General features: G+C 40.3%; 1 protein-coding gene across 1 annotated transcript in view; it reads left to right on the top strand.

Annotated features, from left to right (window-relative positions):
* Nucleotides 1-19056, top strand: part of spock1 (SPARC (osteonectin), cwcv and kazal like domains proteoglycan 1) — a 303961-nt gene that overhangs the window by 200076 nt on the left and 84829 nt on the right. The window contains exon 4 of the mRNA XM_072668287.1: nt 7161-7241. Within this exon, the coding sequence (XP_072524388.1) occupies nt 7161-7241 (81 nt within the window). The remainder of the gene's footprint in view (nt 1-7160; nt 7242-19056) is intronic.

Genomic DNA, 19056 nt, shown 5'->3' on the forward strand with positions numbered 1-19056 from the left:
CAAAACACACACTCGCTTACACACTTAGACAAACACACATGCATATACCCTGAAAACACACACACCGACACAGACACACAAACACTTTCCGTCTTCTCCATTTTCTACGTGAGCACATTTATTAAGCCAGGGCAGGAGTGTGTGTATCCCCATCTCGACCTGTTCTAAAGGTCAGTGCAAGAACACAGTGTCCAGTTAATGATATAACGACCACTTTCCCGCAGGCAGTAAACGGGCCTTATCCGCAGTCAAACGCCCATCGATTTATTTCCCCACAGACTTTCAGGGCCCGCGGTCCGCTGCTAATAAACGGCCACTGGAGATAAGAACATAGAGGAGACGGAATGAGGAAGAGGAGGAAGCGGGAACGAAACGATAATGCAGGCCGAGATTAAGACGCGGGTTGTTAGAGTGGTTAATGGTAGCAAGACGATAATGTCCGGCTTAATGCGAGGACTCAGCAAGACTGTCAGAGACGCTGACTCTGAGCTTAGCCTTAGTTCTTTACAACACTAAAAAAGTAACGCAGGGGATTGATTAAAAAGTCTACGTGTGTACACCCTCATGAATAAAATATATGACATCAACACAATTATTACCACGCAAGGAACCTGAAAGGCTAAATCACGCTGATGTAATATATTTTATTGATGTGGAAACTTAATTCAGTGCATTACTCGCTTAATGTGAAGAGGTGTTTCCATTTGCACAACGGATTTGATGCATTTTTTATTTTTTATTTTTATCAGACAATAAGAAACTCAGCTAAAACATACTAAACTGCTTTTCAACTAAAGGCTGTCACTGAGGTGGGGCCCTCGAGGGTACATTTCGAACCATCTTTTGTGTATAATAATAAAAAAGACTCCAGAGTTTTTATTGTTGTTCAGTCAGTAATGCTAATGTCGCTAACAGTGAAAGAAAGTGAACAGTCACAGAATCATCATTATTGGACATGTGCATTACTGTGCATAAATCATAAACCTTGTCTGAAACTGTTCTTTTCCACAGAAAGTGTTTAAACACTTCATTACATTAGAGATCATTCAAGATAGGTTGTTGGTCAGTATAGGTATTGGTATGTAGGGTAAAAGGACACAGCTAGTAGGACTTCTCTGTAGTGACTGTATGGATTGGTTCAGTTCCCTCAATAGATCAGACTTACTTTAATGAAGGACTGTAAATAACTGTAAATAAATAGCTTACAGGCTGATCTCCAGTGTGTCTCAGTACGGCATGAACAGACTTAATGGTTGTGCGGGATCTTTTTTTTTTTTAACTAACTACCAACTAGAGCTGGGCAATATGGCAATATTTTATTGTACTGTGTAATAAAGTTTGTAATCATGATAACAAAATGCTTTTTTAAGCATATGGAGGATACTGTTAGTGCTTAATAAACACTGATCAGCTGCAGGTTTCATTACCTACAGTGTAATTAGACTGGTTTAATTAGATTAAGAGCAGCAGATGTTGAATAAAAATCACTGTATTCAGTACAGGAGAGTATCTGAGTAGTAGTTTTTAAGGATCTGTCACTGCCAATGTATTTAGTCTGCAGTTACATGGATCGTGATAAATATTGTGTATCACAAAAAAGTCTTTAAATATCGTTATGTAGTATTTTTATCATATCGCCCAGCCCTACTACCAACACACTTATTACAGCACAACAATTGATTTGTCCATCAGTAACGATTTCATACACAGACGCAGCAGAACATCAGAATTTTGTCTCTCTCTATTACGTAGTAGGGAAAGGATTCCACTGCTCAGCGTCTGATTGGCCACTATCTTTCCTGCCTGTGTCTCACTAAGCCCTACCTCTACATGCTTATAATGGACCCCTAACATGCATTCCTCAAATATGCTCAGAGGGATGCGAGAGATATTCTTTAGGTTTGTCTCCTGTAGCAGACTGCAGAGAATCAACGCAATGGCGCTTGAACGGGGGTGTCTTTAGCTTTGGTTTTGGATGGTACAGCAATAGAACCACTGTAGAAAACCCTCTGATTGGCTGCTTTCTCCCCTGCCTGCATCTCACCAAACCTGCCTCCACATGCTTGTTATGCATTTTCCAAAAGGGCGAGAGACCCACTGATATTGAGGTTGTGTCCAAACTTTTGCATAGAAAAAACATTTCTGAAAAACAGAAATTTAGAAAGCAGCTCTTTGACATCCTTCTGTGGTTCGTGCTGTAAATCTGTGTTCATTTACAGTTCAGTGTGCAGTGTCCTTGATTCCTGAAGAGCTCTCGCTTCTTTCAGCTCCTTCTGGGAACCTGTACTTTCCTCTGGGTGAACTGGGTGAAGAGGTCTAGCAGAAGTTGGTGGTAGTAGTTCAGCAGTTTGAACCATGCTGCTGATCACAATTAGCAGGTAATAATGCTGTAGTGACCGTCAGCACTTCCCACATCTGTGGAGCAAGCAGTAAAACAGACGTTATTATCAGTATTCAGTGGCGCTGTCTGTGTGTTTGTGTGTATGTGAGGCTATATGTGTGTGGAGGCTGATTTGTAGGGTTGTGCTTTGTAATGCAGGAATCACAGGACAAGATTATAGACTTATAGAATTCTCTCCTTATCTCTCAGCGTCCACCGCAGGGGCACTGACATACTCGCACACACTCACACACACTCGCTCTGTGAAAGAGAGAGCTGGTGGTTAAATAAGTGGGTCTGCTCGCTCATATTAAGCTGATCACTGCCTAATCGCTGACTCCGCTGGCCCTGTGTGTGTGCAGTGCCAGGTGACCTACAGTAGGAGCATATTGTGGGCCATAATGGAGAGTGTAGGAGCCACACGCTCACTCAGCTGCTTCTGCACTGCTCTCTACTGCCTACTCAGCAATACACAACACACACAGAGAAAGAAAGAGCGAGTGTGTGTGTGTGTGTGTGTGAGAGAGAGAGAGAATGCTGGAGTTGCGGTTTGGCTTCACAGGCTAAATGTGAATTGTTCTGCTGAGCCTTTAGCTTTGGTTTTAGATAGTTGACTGCATTTCTCTTCTGTAAAATCTGTTTGTGTGTGTTGAGTGTGTATGGTTTGAATAATTGGTCAGTAAAAAAAGATTTGGTAACACCTTCTATGAACCTATCATTCATAATGCATTATGAATGCTTTTATACTGCATTATATGCCGTGCATAATACCTTATAATGTCAGAAGTCAGAAGCCTGTATAATTACTAAAATCACTGCTGTCCAATGAAAATCATGTATCTCCTTTTTGGTCTGTTTTTAGTTTTCTCCAAACTCGAACCCTGTAGCTGCTATATACACTGTCTAAATACGTCTGAATGAATAGACCAATTGAAATTATTTTACATTGACTTCCAATCAAAGTTAAGAGCATCATGGCCTTCTCCTGTAAAGTCATATATGTTTTTCATCGGACAACACTTGTAGGGACATACATAACACTTTATAAAGTAGAAGTGTATGACTTTATGATGACATGTCTAATAATGCATTATAATATCTGTTCATAAGAACATTGCACATACTAATGTTGCCATGCACTATAACACAGGTTTGCTGTATTTTACTGTTGCAAGTTCTAATGCAACTTCTGAAAGGTTATTGAATGGAAGCACTGGCATGGTAGAACACAGGTACAGGACCCTTGGACAACTTTTCCATTATATTAAAACCTTCTCAATAAACAATTCAGCCACTATTCAGACATGTAATGACAACAGAAAAGTAATTTTTCTATGTACATGTTTTAGTGAAGCGGCAGAGCATCTGTCTCACGAAGCGCCGACCTGGGTTCGATTACTGGGTGACTTTTTCCCCACTGTGAGACTAATAAAGGATTATCTTATCTTATCTTATCTTATGTTTTTGTGTTTGTTTGCGTTTTAGTGATAAAATATTTATAACAATATTTTATTATAAATTACGCGTTATTAAAGTATTGAAGTGTTAACACCAGTAAAGAGCACTTTTAATGCATTTAAATGTTATGGAATTATTAGCTCCACTTACAGCCAGTAAAGAGCACTTATAATACTCTATAAGGCATTATATCTTACAATGAAATTCTCTTAACATTTAAAAACCCATTAAGAAACTAATTTACATATACATATATATTTTTTTATTTTTTTATTTTTTATAAATATTATAAATAATTTGAGAAATCACAGCTGTATGTTATAATGAATCATAACCTTTGTTGTAAAGTATACAAAACCTGTGTTATAGTTCATTACAGCATTGATATGTACAGTACATTGTTCTTAGACCAGATATCATAACACATTATGAAACTTGTCTTTGTAAAGTGTACAATGTATGTTGCTGCAAGTGGTTAGGAGTATTTATACAGGCTTATGACAGTCATTATAAGGTATTATGTATGCCATGTAATGCATTATGAATACTGGGTTTATAGGTTTTAAGTGCTTCCAACGATTTTGTTCCAGGTAATTTTGGAGCAAATTCACAATATACATTTTAGAGATGCTATAACTCAATCCTTTCACCACAGACGTTTGGCCTTTTTTGATGCCATTCAGGTCTTCACACCATGACCATTTCTCCTGCATCTATCTATGAGATCTGCATGTCTGTATAAGAACTGTGTGTTTGCTAACTGTACCACATCCCAGACCTTTACATGCACAATGATGCGACATAAGCAGTGTACCTAATGAGATTAATCTGTTACAACCAGCCTCTCAGCCTGCTTATAGAAAATCAGTGCATCAGCTGCAGACAGACACCTCAGTCCCCGATTTGTAAATGTAAACATGAATTGAATTGAATAAACAAACAAACACCAAACCAGCTATTCCAACTCTCTGTGTGTAGCACAGAATTATCCACACATGATGGGTTTCTCTGCACTTTCCAGTACAACCAGAAAACCCTACACACTTCCTGAAAGTAATTTATAAAATTGAATACACTGCAGGAAGTTTGAGTGTGTATAGTGTGTGTGTGTGTGTGTGTGTGTGTGTGTGTGTGTGTGTGTTTGAGAGAGAGGGGGAGAGTGTCAGAGATACCGACAGGCAGAAAGTGCCACATTGTGAAGTAGAGTGAGATGGGTAGAATAGTGTGTGTGTGTTGGGGGGTTGGGGGGGGGGGGGGGGTGTAAATTGATTTTCTTTGTACAGTGCTATCAATTTGCAAGAGAGACACTCAAAAAAACCCACACCTGGAATTAACCAGACACTCCATCTAGAACAGAGAGAGAGAAAGAGACAGAGAGAGAGAGAGAGAGAAAGACACTTTAAATGTTGATTGTTTTGGATTGTCTTTTCACTGGTGGGACAGCTCTTTCACACACACAGACCCCCCAGGGGAGATCACAATAAACGGATGCTTGCGAAATCGGGATTCTTGGATTTCTGCTGTTTTTATGATTATTTATTTATTTTATTTACTTTTTATAGATTTGCCTGGCAGTGAACAGTGTCTGGCTCTCAGCCCAGCCGCACTGCCTAAATATCAGCTCAGAGAGTGAGTTAGAGTGTGCACAGTTTGAAAAAGGCCAGATCCAATGCCTAGTCTATCTAATTAAATTAAAATTAAAGACAGCTGAGCTTCTGATGCAACTGAACAAATACAACAAGCTCAACAAGCAACTCAACAAGCAGCAGTGTCTGCAGCTCACAGAGAAGTCAGCAAGCACACCTGTGTTCCTCTAACCGTGTTCTAACTCTCCAGCAGTAACTTGTTAAAGTCTCACACCACTTTTCTCTTGAACTAGGAATGCTGCTTCTGCACTATGTGCACTATGAGAACTGTGTAGCACTGCGTGACCCGAGTCATGTTGATGTAAAATCCTGTAATGTTACTCTCCCACCTCGGCCCACATACTTCTTTCTCTTTCAGTTCTGTATTTTTCAGCTTGTCAACAAATGCAAATCCGTGTCCAGATGGCTATCAGTGGGTTTTTGAAGCCCAATTTGTATTTATAACAGTGGTGTAGAAGTGAATTATGCTACACAACTTCACAACCAATTCTTGCTTAATGCTGCTTTAAGTTGTTCTTCACATTGTGTTGAAATACCCTGATGAATGGAGCAATAGAAATGACTTAAAATAGATAATAAAGATCTTTTAAGGTTGACTTTCATTGAAAGTTCAGAAAGTTTTGTCCATCTCGTATAAAGTTGCCAAGTTTTTAGCATGACAATATACATGTATTTACAGCAAAGCCTGTGTTGTTGCCGAGAGCAAGCTTTCAAAGTCAAGCCACAGAAGTGAAACGTAAATGGTGCTGTAGCGGTGGTGGATGATTCAGTCATGCTTGCTTTAAAACGGGATGAAATTACATGCTAGAAATCTACACTCGGATAATCCTGACAGTACAACCACAGAAACGTGTTTGCATGTTAACAGATGCTGAGTTGTGCACTACAGTTGCTTGTTGAGTTGAATAGGAAGTAATCAGAGTCATTCCTCGAACTGTTGGATAAGGTGCAAAATTTAAAAATGTGCTTCCAATGCTTAAAGCCATCAAATCTTCTTGTTAATGTGACATATGAGAACATTCTGCTTCTTAATGAGTTACATATTTGACTATTTTTAATGATTGTTCATTAGTACCTGGCCATTTTTTATATTTCTGTAATGCCCAACGTGACTTCTGCATGACATCATTTGACCCTTTGCAGCAGCCAGGAACAAAAAAGACAAGCTCTGACATTCTGTTACATTGTTTATTTGTTGTGTTCTCATGTTAAAATGGGTCTGTCGAGCTCAACCCAACCACCCCGTCACGCAAAATAGAGAGGGAAAACGTGTACACTACTAATGCAGAGAAGGTGATATTTTAAACTGATTGGCATGGGAGCTAGGTCAGGAACTGAAACACATGCACACTTTTTTATTGTGACTATTGTGAATATGGCTCCAATGTCTGAAAAAAAAAAGATAATATTCATAGGAATTTTATGCCTTTATTTGCATTTATTTGAAAGATGAACACACTGTATCTTTCATGTTGTGCAAGTGTTTGCTCTTGATGAAATCATTGGAAATTGCACTTTTGCAAAGTGTGTGTGTGTGTGTGTGTGTGCAAACTATTTTCAGAATTTCATGCAAATTTAAATCTGCTATGAGTATGTGAATGTGTGTGTGTGTGTGTGTGTGTGTGTGTGTGTGTATGTATATGTGTAGAATCTGATGGTTATATTTTCCCCCACAGAGTCAGAGACTAATCCAAGGAGACACGGAGAACCAGGTTCTAAACCACACCCAGCGCAGCCTAAGTGGAAGAGTGAGGATGGTGAGTTTCACAGCTAATACTCAACATAGAGCGTATAGAGCATATATTTTTGGAGAGAGAGAGAGAGAGAGAGAGAGAGTATGTGTGTGTAAATGTGTGAGAGAGAGATAGAGATGCAGAAATGGAAGCAGTCTCTCAGTTAGTTGCTGTGTTGGATATTCTAGAAGGTAGAGTAAATACCAAATGTACTTTGGCAGGGATATGAGAACAACTCAACTTCTTGAGTTCTCTGTGTGTGTGTGTGTGTGTGTGTGTGTGTGAGAGTGTGAGTGTGTGAGTGAGTGAGTTTTCTAAGGATTAGTTCTGTTTAGAGAATAATACTTTTGTCTGCTCTGCTGGTTTGATATGCAACAAGTAGTATGAGCATAGCAGCTTGCCATCTCTCTCTCTCTCTCTCTCTCTCTCTCTTTCTCTCACACACACACACACACACACACACACACGTACACACTGGATTCATATTCAACAAGTGGTGTGAGATTTCAGATACGAAGGCTCCAAGAGAACACAGTGATTCTGGCACTGGCTGGAAATTCATGAAATGCCTTGCATATTCCAATAACACACATGTAAACACACACGCTGTGCACTCAGTAAAGGCGTAGAATTCTCCATCAACTTTAATTAAAAGCAAGCCGTTTTTCTTTCGAAGTGATACGGATAGCGCAAAATCACATTTGCATAATTTTCCCCCTCACCCCAAACATAGTCGATCAGCTGAGACGTGTCAGGTTTGTTGCTGTAGTTTTGCACTGGGGCTACAAGGCTAATACACTAACAAGTAATGGAGGCTTATGGAAAGCAATTAACATCATGTAAACTATTGGCTATGCCTTTATTATCACGCACTCGCGTCAGACAGTGCTGAATTACTCTCACTGCTCCACAGAAGAATAACTCTCAACACCACACACGTCTCGCCTGGTCGATTACAGCTGGTTGAAGAGGGAAAAAAGTAAATCAAGCTTAAAGACCAGCACAGTAAACCAACATTTACTGTGTTAGTCAGTGTCCACTCCAACATTAACCATTCACGCAAGCTCACAGCCATTCAGGAGTCGAGCTGCTGTATAAAAATGAGAGTGCTGAATTAACAAGCACAAAGTTCAACTGAATGAGTGACCACAGCTCAACAGAAATGATTATACGACCGATAGTTTTGACCATGTAACCTGATTGGCTGAGATCTGTTCCACTTCTTTGTCTTCTAAGTAAGGGCAAAAGAAAGTGAGCCCTGAACTTGGTAACAAATCCCAATTCCTTCTGTTAAACTGTAGTTCTTTAGCAAGTAGCCTGTTGCAACATCACAGTTCAACCTGCACTTACTGTACAGCCTGCAGCTCGTTCTCCAACTCTGCTGGACTTGCTCTGGCATCATATAGGTGTGTTTGTTATGCTGGTGGACTGAGAGTGTTGTTTTGAGTCGAACAGTACTTTTTTCTTGTCCTGTAACATGTGTCTACAGTCACTTACGTAATAAAATGTAATGTTTTAGGATTTGTAATAGTTAAAAAAGGGCTTTTTGTACAGTTTTGTATTCATTTTGTATACATTTTAATAAAAGTTGGATTCTTGCAACAAAATAATTGTATTAATGTAAGATACATAAATTACACTGACAGATGCTGACCTTTTTAGAGTGGCCCTAAAAGTAGTAAATGGTAGAATTGTGTAGTCTGTGTAGACCTTTGTGTTGATTATTTGAGGATGCTCTTTTATGGTGTGAAAGTCATTTACCTGGGAGAACACAGTGTTTGCAGGCTGAAGGGTTCGGGCCTACAGCCTTTATGGTTGCTAAGGGTGTACTTATTTTTTTTACTTATCTATATTAATTGGCTTTGTCATAATGTGCCAAATGCAAATTTCTATTGTTTCGCTGACAATACACACTCAGCACCAAGCCTTGTGTAACTAGCAAGATGCTTTTAATTTTGTACAACAAATATTTGATGTTCTTAATCTTGTTAATCTTGGGACACATTCAAAGAAAACAGTCCTGAAACTTCCATGTGACACCACTTTCCAGGGAAATGTGGATGAACATATACATACAGGTATCTAGTATTAGGTATTATTACAAAATTGTTTGACATTTAAGATTCATATTTTTATCCAGCAATCAAATGCATTTATTTAATTAGCATTTCCTGCTTAACCTTTCAAGCTAAACTTCACTTGTACTTTTTACTCATCATTAATTATGGGAATATAATTTATATGTATGCACCTTTGCGTTCCTTATGCATATTAGACACTATATGATTGGAGGTCTAAGATTTACTACTCATTACCCAGTACTGTAGATATATCCTACATTGACTCATTTTAAAGATGTTCTTCAAGGTGTGGAAGTGGACAGTAGTTATTTTCTATTCCCTAATGTTTGTAATGTCTGTCTATGTGGGAACAGTTTGTTAAATGTGCTGCTGCCTGTCTGGATGCCAGTCTAAAAGAGATTTGAATCTCACTCAATCTGAATCTCACTCAAATTGTCCTGTTTAAATAAAAAGTAAAAATAAATAAATAAGGAAATAAATTGCTGTGACTCACAAGCAGTGGTTGGCATATATCTGGGTAGTTCCCTCCTCATTGCATATTCGTGGAAGCATTGTGGCGAGTTGGTTCACCCTGAGGGGACTTGCGATGTACCGCACTTGGGTCTGCTGCAGTCGCTGTCTTTTTGGAATATAAATAGAAGGCTGGGGCATTGTGTGGCATTTTGCTGAGATATTTTTTTTCTAATGCTAAAACTGGGCACAGGCTATCTACGGGTCTGGCAAATATGAACCCCCAGTAGTTTTCTTGATCTCGCTTCATAATGTCTTGGGTCGTCTGGGGTGGTTAGAGTTACATGCAAATAATTCCTTTATGTTCATCCCATCTGTGGGTGAAAGTGATGGAGAATGGCTTATTTTGTCTCTCCCTTCACATTTTAGTGTTTTTCTAATTCACAGGAAGACTGTGCTTATAGGCTGAAACTCTGGATCATTATTTAAGCACAAGGATCAACAAAGTGGTGGTTGAGTAAGACCTGTGAAGCCCTGTGTGGAGTCCAAGATAAATACTGATGCTGTAAGCCTTGCCTTTTGTATTATGATCAGAGCCATAAAACTGCCTCAAGTTTAGCTGAGCCTTTTCGATTTTTGCCAGATTAACACTGATGTTGTTCCAGCCAGTCCATAAAGTATTTTACAGCCCATTGTGTTTGCTGAGTAGTATTCTGTTCCTTTCTGCTTGTTTAGTTGTTCTGCTGCGACAGCTGATTAGGGAAAGCTTGATTAAGGGCAATGGCAGGTTAGGAATTCAGCTTAGGCTTGGTTTTCCACTCTAGGTCAAGATCTGACCAGCTATGGATCAAAGTTTGAGCATCAAGCTGATCACTGATTCAGTGAATAGCTGTAGAACTCTTCTTAACTATTAAGATTGTGAGGCTGGAACTAACTGTTATATAATTTGTAAATATAATTAATTTCTTAATTAAAAAGTAATATGTTCGGTGGGTTAAGACCCCCGCTTATGAGCCTCGAATGTTTAAAAGCGGCCCTACACAATATTATGATCAATAATGCACCCCCTCTACTGTTATTTTGCTAAAATATTGCATGTACGTTTAGCGAGATGAGCTTTCTAGATGTCTATGGTCAAACCCCACTCTGTCCTCACTTCTGGTTAATAGAATAGTCTCCCAACCCAGTTATGTCTCTTGTCTGTTGTACAACCGCTCCTACAAATTTGAGCCACGTTGTCATGGTGACCACGGGCCCTTTTCCAGCAGTAATTGGGACACTCTGTATTGAGTGCTGAAGGAGGTGGACTTTGACCCTTGGGGGTCAGACACCCCAATCCTACCTCGAGATTCTCTGCATAGGGATGATTAGAGCACTTGACCTCCTTACCAGAGAGAGAGAGAGAGAGAAAGCAAGAGAGAGAGAGAGAGAGAGACTGAGACTGAGGAACCTGTCTGCTGATCCTTATGGGCCTGTTTCAGGCACAAATAGACCGCAATTTCCCCCAATAAAGCATGGCTGTTATGCAGAAAACAAGCCTACGAGCCCAAATACGCATGTGCATGAAATGTGTAATGCAAAACTTATCTCGCTCATACATATGCCTTCTGCACAAAAATATGAGGGGATTGCATAAAGTGGACGGAGAAGCGAAGTGAAAGCACAGATTTACTTAAGGTTAGACAACTAGCAGCAGCTGCTTTCATGCATTTGCATGGAGTTCTTTCAATCTCAAGCCACAGCATTTATTACTGGCGTCTCAAAGGCGTGTTGCTGGGACTTTAGAACAATACCTGCACTATTAGTGGCTCGATGGAGGCACAAGCCTGGGAGACATGCTACAAGCATATTTACCAACCGAATAACTCAACATCAACCGAATAACACTAATTCAACTTTATTTTTCCCCCAGCGTTTGCCTTTTATTTATTCCGATGGCTTGGTTTTGCTCTTTTGTCCCACTCTTGTTGACACAGCCACCATTTAAAGCTCTCACAATTAAAAAGGACAATAGAATCTCTGTCATTGCCACTTCAGGCCAGAACGCTGCTACTGCTCTGACTAACTAATTTGAGAGAATTGTGAGAATTGTGAAACCCTGGGTATCCTGAGTCCTGTAATATTACCAGTTCTGTATTAACTTGTCAGCAAATGCATGTGTATAGCTGTCCACAAGGGGCCGTTCATAGAGTGATTTGTGGTAACACCAGTGGAGAGAAAGGGGGTTACACTCCACCAACTGTAGGGGGAGCCCAGAAGCAAAACCAATACCAATTCTTACTGAATGCTGCTTAACATGTGCACCATGCAAGCATAGTGCAGTTATTACTTGATCTTATGCACTAGCTATAGTGTAAATTGACTAGGTCTTCATCTCAAAAGCACTGCAAGCCGCATCAACGTACATTAGTGCTGCTCTTTCCCGTGTACATACATCTGGCCCTGACAGCAGGATAGAAGAAAAAGAAACATAGCAAGACAGCGTGACTAAGACCTTTCCCGCAATCTTTGAGCGAGCGCTGTAACACTTGAGGTGCAGCATTTGTTCTCTCTGACAGGGTTCTAACACCTTATCAGCCCTGATGTCCTGGAACTATCTTGTCTCAATCTTTCCCATTGCCGCCACTCCATCAAGTTTATAGCAGCTTACAGCGGCCAAACTGCCTTTCTGGCAGGCATTGTTGTAGATTTTATAGTTTTGCATAGAACTTCACCGCAAAGACGGATTTGTGCAATTATCCACCTAATTATAGATGTCAAATGTGTAACACAAGTTGTCATCATACACAAAGAAGATGTTGGTTGGAAGAGGTATGCAAATGCTAGGTGATTACAGCTTAGATGATCACTTCATTTCAGACAAAAGCAAAATGTGTTTGAAGGGGTTAGGCTAGATCAATGCAGCAACATGATCCCTGTCTGAAAGCATGCGCTTACGCAGTTAGTGAGAAAGACAGAAAAAACAGACAGAGCAGAGAACAATTTGAAAGCACAAGCTGATGGAGGTTCAGCCAGCAGTCTGTGGATTTCAATTCACATAAATTCACTTTATTTATATACTGCTTTTTGCATGAGCCACTGTCCCAATGCACCTGCGCCAACTTGCACAGCTCCTTATCAGCCTCCTTATGAGCATGCTTAAGGTAACACTGGCACTCCCCAAGAGCATGAAGACTCATGAGAAACCAAGACTCGAAAGGGAAAACACTTTATAAGAGCATGAGGAAGAAGCACTGAAGATAAACCAAGACTCGAAAAGAGGAACACTCTCAGAGTTTGCTCTATTCTAATGAAGCTACAGGGAGCATAAAAACAAACAAGGGGATCCAGAGGGGGGCAGCCGACTAAGTCATGCCCCATCATCAAGAGATCATCTGTTCCATCGCAACTCTTTATTTGACCTCTGACCCCAACACCTCCTGCCAAGCCTGCTTAATCTCCTTCATTACATATGCAAAATCCCATGATGCACTGCTTCGGTGATCTGATGATGGCATGCGTTTGCGTCTGTGTGTGTTTGCTGGCTGGGGGCTTATTAACTTAGGCACAAAGCCCAGTCTCAGTCAGATGGTTCATGCACACACACACACACACACACACACACACACACACACATTATACAAGATAAACACACACATTCTCATACACATGTATGATACAGTATGTATGAGTTATGAGATTCTAGGGAAATCATCTGATAGTAGAGGGAGTCTCCAAGTTTGTTTTTCTTTCTACAGAAGCGCCGAACACACTGGCTAAAAGCCTGTTTGTCGGAGCTCCTCCAAATATCACTAATTAACAACAGCAAAAGGCAATCTGGCAGCCACCCTCCACCAGAGATTGCCTAGAGAAGGGTTTAACTCTAGCATGTTGCGCTGTCATTTGAATTATTTCTCACCACCAGCATATTGAAACAACGTTGTCAAGAGTGCAGATTCTAAACTTTCAGTTTTCAGGTGTGTCTCTGTAGACACAAGAAAAGTTTATTTACATTATTTTTCTGCCATCCATTTTGTCTCTTTCATATATAAAAATCCCTGAAACGACAGAAGTGCAAACTCCGGCCTTCGAACACAGAGTGTAATTCTAATGTAACCAATTATGCAATTATGTAATTACACATAAACACTCTAGCAAAACAACAATAACTTCAGTCCTCTGAGGGTTAACCAATCTGCCTCCACCTACACTCACAAATAGGCCTAGAAATAGAGAGTACTGCCCTGAAGACTCAACTTGGGGCAGGTTTATTCTGCATTAATATGCAGCACAGCGTTTGCCTGATGCACGATGCCAGCAGGAAAACAATGCATAGCTTTGGCCAAGAGCTCAGCAACCAATTCACAATTACACAAGAACACTCCAGCGTGCTTTAAATGCTGTTTATCTTAATTACCAGTGGAATGTTAATTCTTATGCTGTAATTATTCCAAGAAATGGGTCTAGTTCTTCACATTAGCACAAGTAGCATGTATAAGAGTCTTCTAAACCCTTGGCTCATTTTGCGTGTTTTTAGTGAGTTACATTCTTGGTCTGATGATATAAAAAATAATCAGTTGCAGTCATTAGCAACAGGCACGTAAAGACCAATCAGAGTTAAGCATATCCTAGGTTTGGCAAGTAGTTCTGCTTAGAAAGCCAAAACCAAATGTTCATTAGGCTCAGTGCTGCTTGTTATTTAACACGAAGCCACGTCCAGGATGACGTAATCCATCAGTGGAAAAAGCAGCCTTCTCAACCTTTAACATTTGCCTTTTTTCATGTATGTTTTTTGGGGTTGTATATCAAATACAGTCAGAAACACTTTCAAGGCAGTTTTTTTAATTGTTATTACTGTCACGTTAAGATTGTTATAAATGAACTAATCTAATCTATTTTGTCCATTATCAAACTCCAGCTGGGGCATGCTCCTTACAATGTGAATGGGCAGAGCTAAACTTATGTTGGCTGAATGGTATACGGAATGTCATTTTTTTGTGAATTCAAGTGAATTCAAGAAAGCTGTTCTTGAAGCTTAATTTCCATATTTGAACTAAATGGACTGGGGTAATAATAGTTCATGAAACTCTTATTTAACCCCTTATACTTATGACTTTTATTACACCCTACTGATTACTAATTAGAAACTACATGCAAAAAGCAGTGCAAACTAGCTGAGTTGTTCCTTAGTTGTAACAGTGGGGTGAACAAGCTAGGAATCACCAGTGGTTTAGAGACGTTTAAGAGGTTAACGTGGAAGTCAGCTGATATAGTTAATACACTAACCAATGTCTGATTTTATTCTACAGTGGTTTTTAGAGACGGGTTTGCCTTAAAATGTATTTTTTTTTAAACACACAGAACAGTCATGTGCATGCAGGGTGTTATTTTCTCTCAGTTTTTGAATACACCTCTTAAATGACCATTATTAGCATTACACGTGCTAAGAAAGCTTAGATAACACATGCAGTACAGCTTTACTGCTTGTTTTGGATGTTTTAAATTAAATGAATTAAATTAAATGATTGTATTTGTGTAGACACTCACTGAGATGTAAACAGTCATTCAACAGTCACTCTGAACGATTGTTTAAATCTCAATGAATAAGCCATGCAGAGAAGTACGGAAACTCCCATTTAAAAAACGGGGTAAATGGGGTTTTCCATTATATGAGCCCTTTAAACTGGCATCACTTTTAATATGAACACAACAGCCAGAAATAACCTGACAAACAGTGAAAAGGTCAAGCACAGTCTTCAGACTACATGCACAGATTCGCTCTACCATGTTAGTACAGCATTATTTCACTGGGTTTTGTAGCGTTTCAAACCCTTTGAAACAGTAATAGATCAGGAGTCTTAGTGTAGGTTAAAAGGCAGCAATACAGGAGGAGCGTTTCAGCTGGAGGTAGAGATTTTATTTCCTTTTTTTTCCACTTAGCCAATGGCTCAGAGAAGCCATTAAGGACATTGTGGACACCTCTGTCAGCTCAAGCTGCAAAACAAGCTCAGAAACAGAAAATATTTCCATTACTGAGGGAAATTTCATCAGCAGTGCTTCTGTGGTTTCCATTACAATGTGTTAACAGTTATGCTCTTATCATTTCCTGCAGAGAGTGATGAGAACTCATGAATGAATAATCAGTCACCTAAAATCATATAGGACAGTTGAGTCTATCAGCGGAGATAAAGAACTGATGGGGAAAAGCACCACAGAAAGATAGCAGCCAAGATTTTCCTCTACTTAGGTGAAAAATGTCTCACGAATCCAGGGTATTAATAAGGCATTTAGGAAATGTTCTTATACGGAGTGACTTACAGAAGTGCATCACTGTTAAAATACAAAAAGCAGTATGGATTCCTATATTCACAGTATTCAACAGCCACATACCTACACTGAGAAATGTAAGACATAAGTGCAGTCACAGGCCTTAAATAAGAGCAAGACTAGTGCTGGTTTAGGTCCTCTTAAAAGAGATGGGCCTAGACGGTGTTTAAGCTAAGCTGTACTTGGAAGTTCAAATGAGCCCTGATGTGAATCAGGTTTTGACCATTGGAGCAATTGCAGGCATCTAGAGGAAGCTGGTGAGGAGAAAGCAGCAGAGGAGTTACATGGTTGAACCTTTGGCTGAAGAAGATTGAAGACGAGTTGTTCCTGGATCATTTGACAGGCCAGGATGGAGTTGCAGTAGTCAAGTCTTGAGTCGACGAGGGACTGAACAAGCACCTGGGTGGCATCCCTAGAGAGAAGAGGTTGATTTCTCTGGATGTTGTAGAGGAGAAATCTGCATGAACGAGTCCGGTTTGAAGCATAAGTGGAGAACGAGAACTGGTCAACTACAATTACTACAAGGCTTCTGTAGTTTCTGCAGATATATAGTAGCTTGAATTAAGCATTAGGTGATGGGCTGCCATCCATGATTTTAGTCTGTGGCTCAAACACAGTAGTGGATACTACTTCCTCGAAAGCAATGCCCTGCTCTGTAAAATAACTCCTATGTCAGCTTTAAACTGCATCATTTTGTGTTGCTCCTAAGACTCTTTTGGCAAGGCTCCTAACGCTATATTTGCATTCACCTGAAACATGATTAGTCCGTCTCTCTGGATGAAAGTGCCATATGCTGTAAATTGAATATAATTTCATTCAAATTAAGGGCCCCATTGAGCCCCAGCCCCCTAAAACGTCTGCACGGGTCTGCTCTGATGCATATTCATTTGCTTCCCAGTTTTCCACAGAAAATGAAAAGGCACGGTATTGGCTCAGCGCTACAGCACCATCTGTTGGACAGGAGCTAATTTCGGTTGTTTTTCTTTGACTTTAAAGCAATTTATAATATTGGGCAGTCAAGCCAATCTCCATTCATCTCCACTCAAGCCTTACACTAGAGAAAGATGAGAGAAAGGGCTGTGGTGCCAGTGCTGTGATGGCTGCTCACGCCATCAGAGTCCAGGGACAATGTATTGTGCAGGTTCAAGCCAAATGGCCACTGGGCAGCTGTCAAAACCACGTGGGTCAGACAGCTGCATTTGAGCCAAAATCGGAGAACGGAGAACAGTCGGAGAACGATCTAAAGCCTGCTGGGAACGGACAGCACAGCTTGCTTTTTTTTCCTGTTTTTTTCCAGAACGGCTCCTGGCTGCCGATCTTTTTTTTTATCAATTAAAGACTGGGAAGGAAACTGTGCTGCCTATGCCAGGATGCTGCAGTCACTGTCCCAATTAGAGATGACTGACTGGGAGAAGGGGAAAAAAGGAGCGATGAAACAAAAAAGACAAAAGACTGTTTTCGCTGCAGTAATTCCCAGTGTGGCCCATCACAAGACAAGAACTCCCTTTCCTCCTCTTCAGCAGAGCGCTAGAGCTAGGAAAACAAGTCAGAGCCCAGTTTTTTCAACATGAGGAGGAGTGGTGGAAACCTACTTTTTTGTGTGAGAGCGGTGGGGAGTGCATATTACAGCACTTTAGCCTGAAAAGAGCGATGGAGGATCACTCCTTCAATTGCCAGAAATAACTCAGTCACTCTTGAATAAGGACATTAGCCCTCATAGCAATGACTCTCTACAGCTCTGTCTGTCACTCTCTCGCTCTCTCTCTCTCTCTCTCTCTCTCTCTCTCTCTCTCTCTCTCTCTCTCTTTGAGCTGAATGTTTCCTGTGCATTAGCTTGCCGTTCTTCCTCATGGCTGAAGTCATTTTGGAGCATTTCTATTAGCTCATACGTCATGAAATTTTGGCTCAATGTAAAGAACAACTAGCAGATTCAAATTATATTAAAAAACTGAAAACCGGCAATTAGGACGACATTGTTATCTACATGATGGTTTACTTTGTAATACTGTTAAACTGTAAATTTCTGAAATAGTGATAGTGACCACATATTGTGTTGAGGTAAAGTGATACCGGTTGCTCAGCTGCCCCACCATTCATCTGTACGAAGGTTATTATTTATTTTAGTTTTGAATCAGGCTAAAGTAAATCATACTGTGTCTTAAACTGCTACACGTTTTCCCCGTGGAACAAATGACTATCTGAATGTGTTTTGAGTGGGTTGTTTTTGTGTATTTTTGTACATTTGTTTACTAAGATGTGAATGGTGACAGTCTAAGAGTACTGTGTGTTAGCGACGTTAGCCTAGCATCCCATGTTCACAGCTAAAGAAGCAAACTTCAGATACCAAACACATCTTGCTTGATCGATCGTGTCTAGGATAAGTGATAAATCAGGCCAAGTTTAACTTTCCCTTTTAAAAATGATTTTCCCTGCATGTGCGTGCATGCCGATGTAACTAAGAATCGGAGGACGTTCGAGAAGTGGCTAAATGGCTGATGGAGGGTTAGAGGAAAACAGCAAAGTGATTGTACTTAATATAATCAAGCACCTGAATTAGAAAGGTAAACAGTGCCTTAAGGATTAAGCATGGTCCCTGTTGTGTGGATTTGGTCTGTATTGTTTCCATTTGTCCTTTTCTGCTTCATCTGTTTCTTTGTTGCTTTATTACACTTACGATATGGATTCAGTTTATCTGCTCATCTCTGTGCAGCACTGGGCTACAGCAGCAGACTTTAAATGTGCTGTATAAGTAGGACTTCCTTCCTTACTTACTCCTTTGATGGGCTCTGAGAAGTAGAAAGGGATAGGGAGAGAGCGAGAGAGAGAGAGCAGGAGAGAAATTAGATGGGGTCTTTGCCAACACTGATAATCGGGAATGACTAATCTGCCTTTGCGAGCTGAGGGCACACTGGATTCTTCCGGATCCTTCCGTAGGGCTCTGAGCCTTTTTTGCTCCATCAGCGGTGGCAGCAGTGAGTTCAGAGAGCTAAAGCTGCCCGCCA

Source organism: Salminus brasiliensis, chromosome 2 (genome assembly GCF_030463535.1).
Source record: "Salminus brasiliensis chromosome 2, fSalBra1.hap2, whole genome shotgun sequence".
NCBI lineage: Eukaryota > Metazoa > Chordata > Actinopteri > Characiformes > Bryconidae > Salminus > Salminus brasiliensis.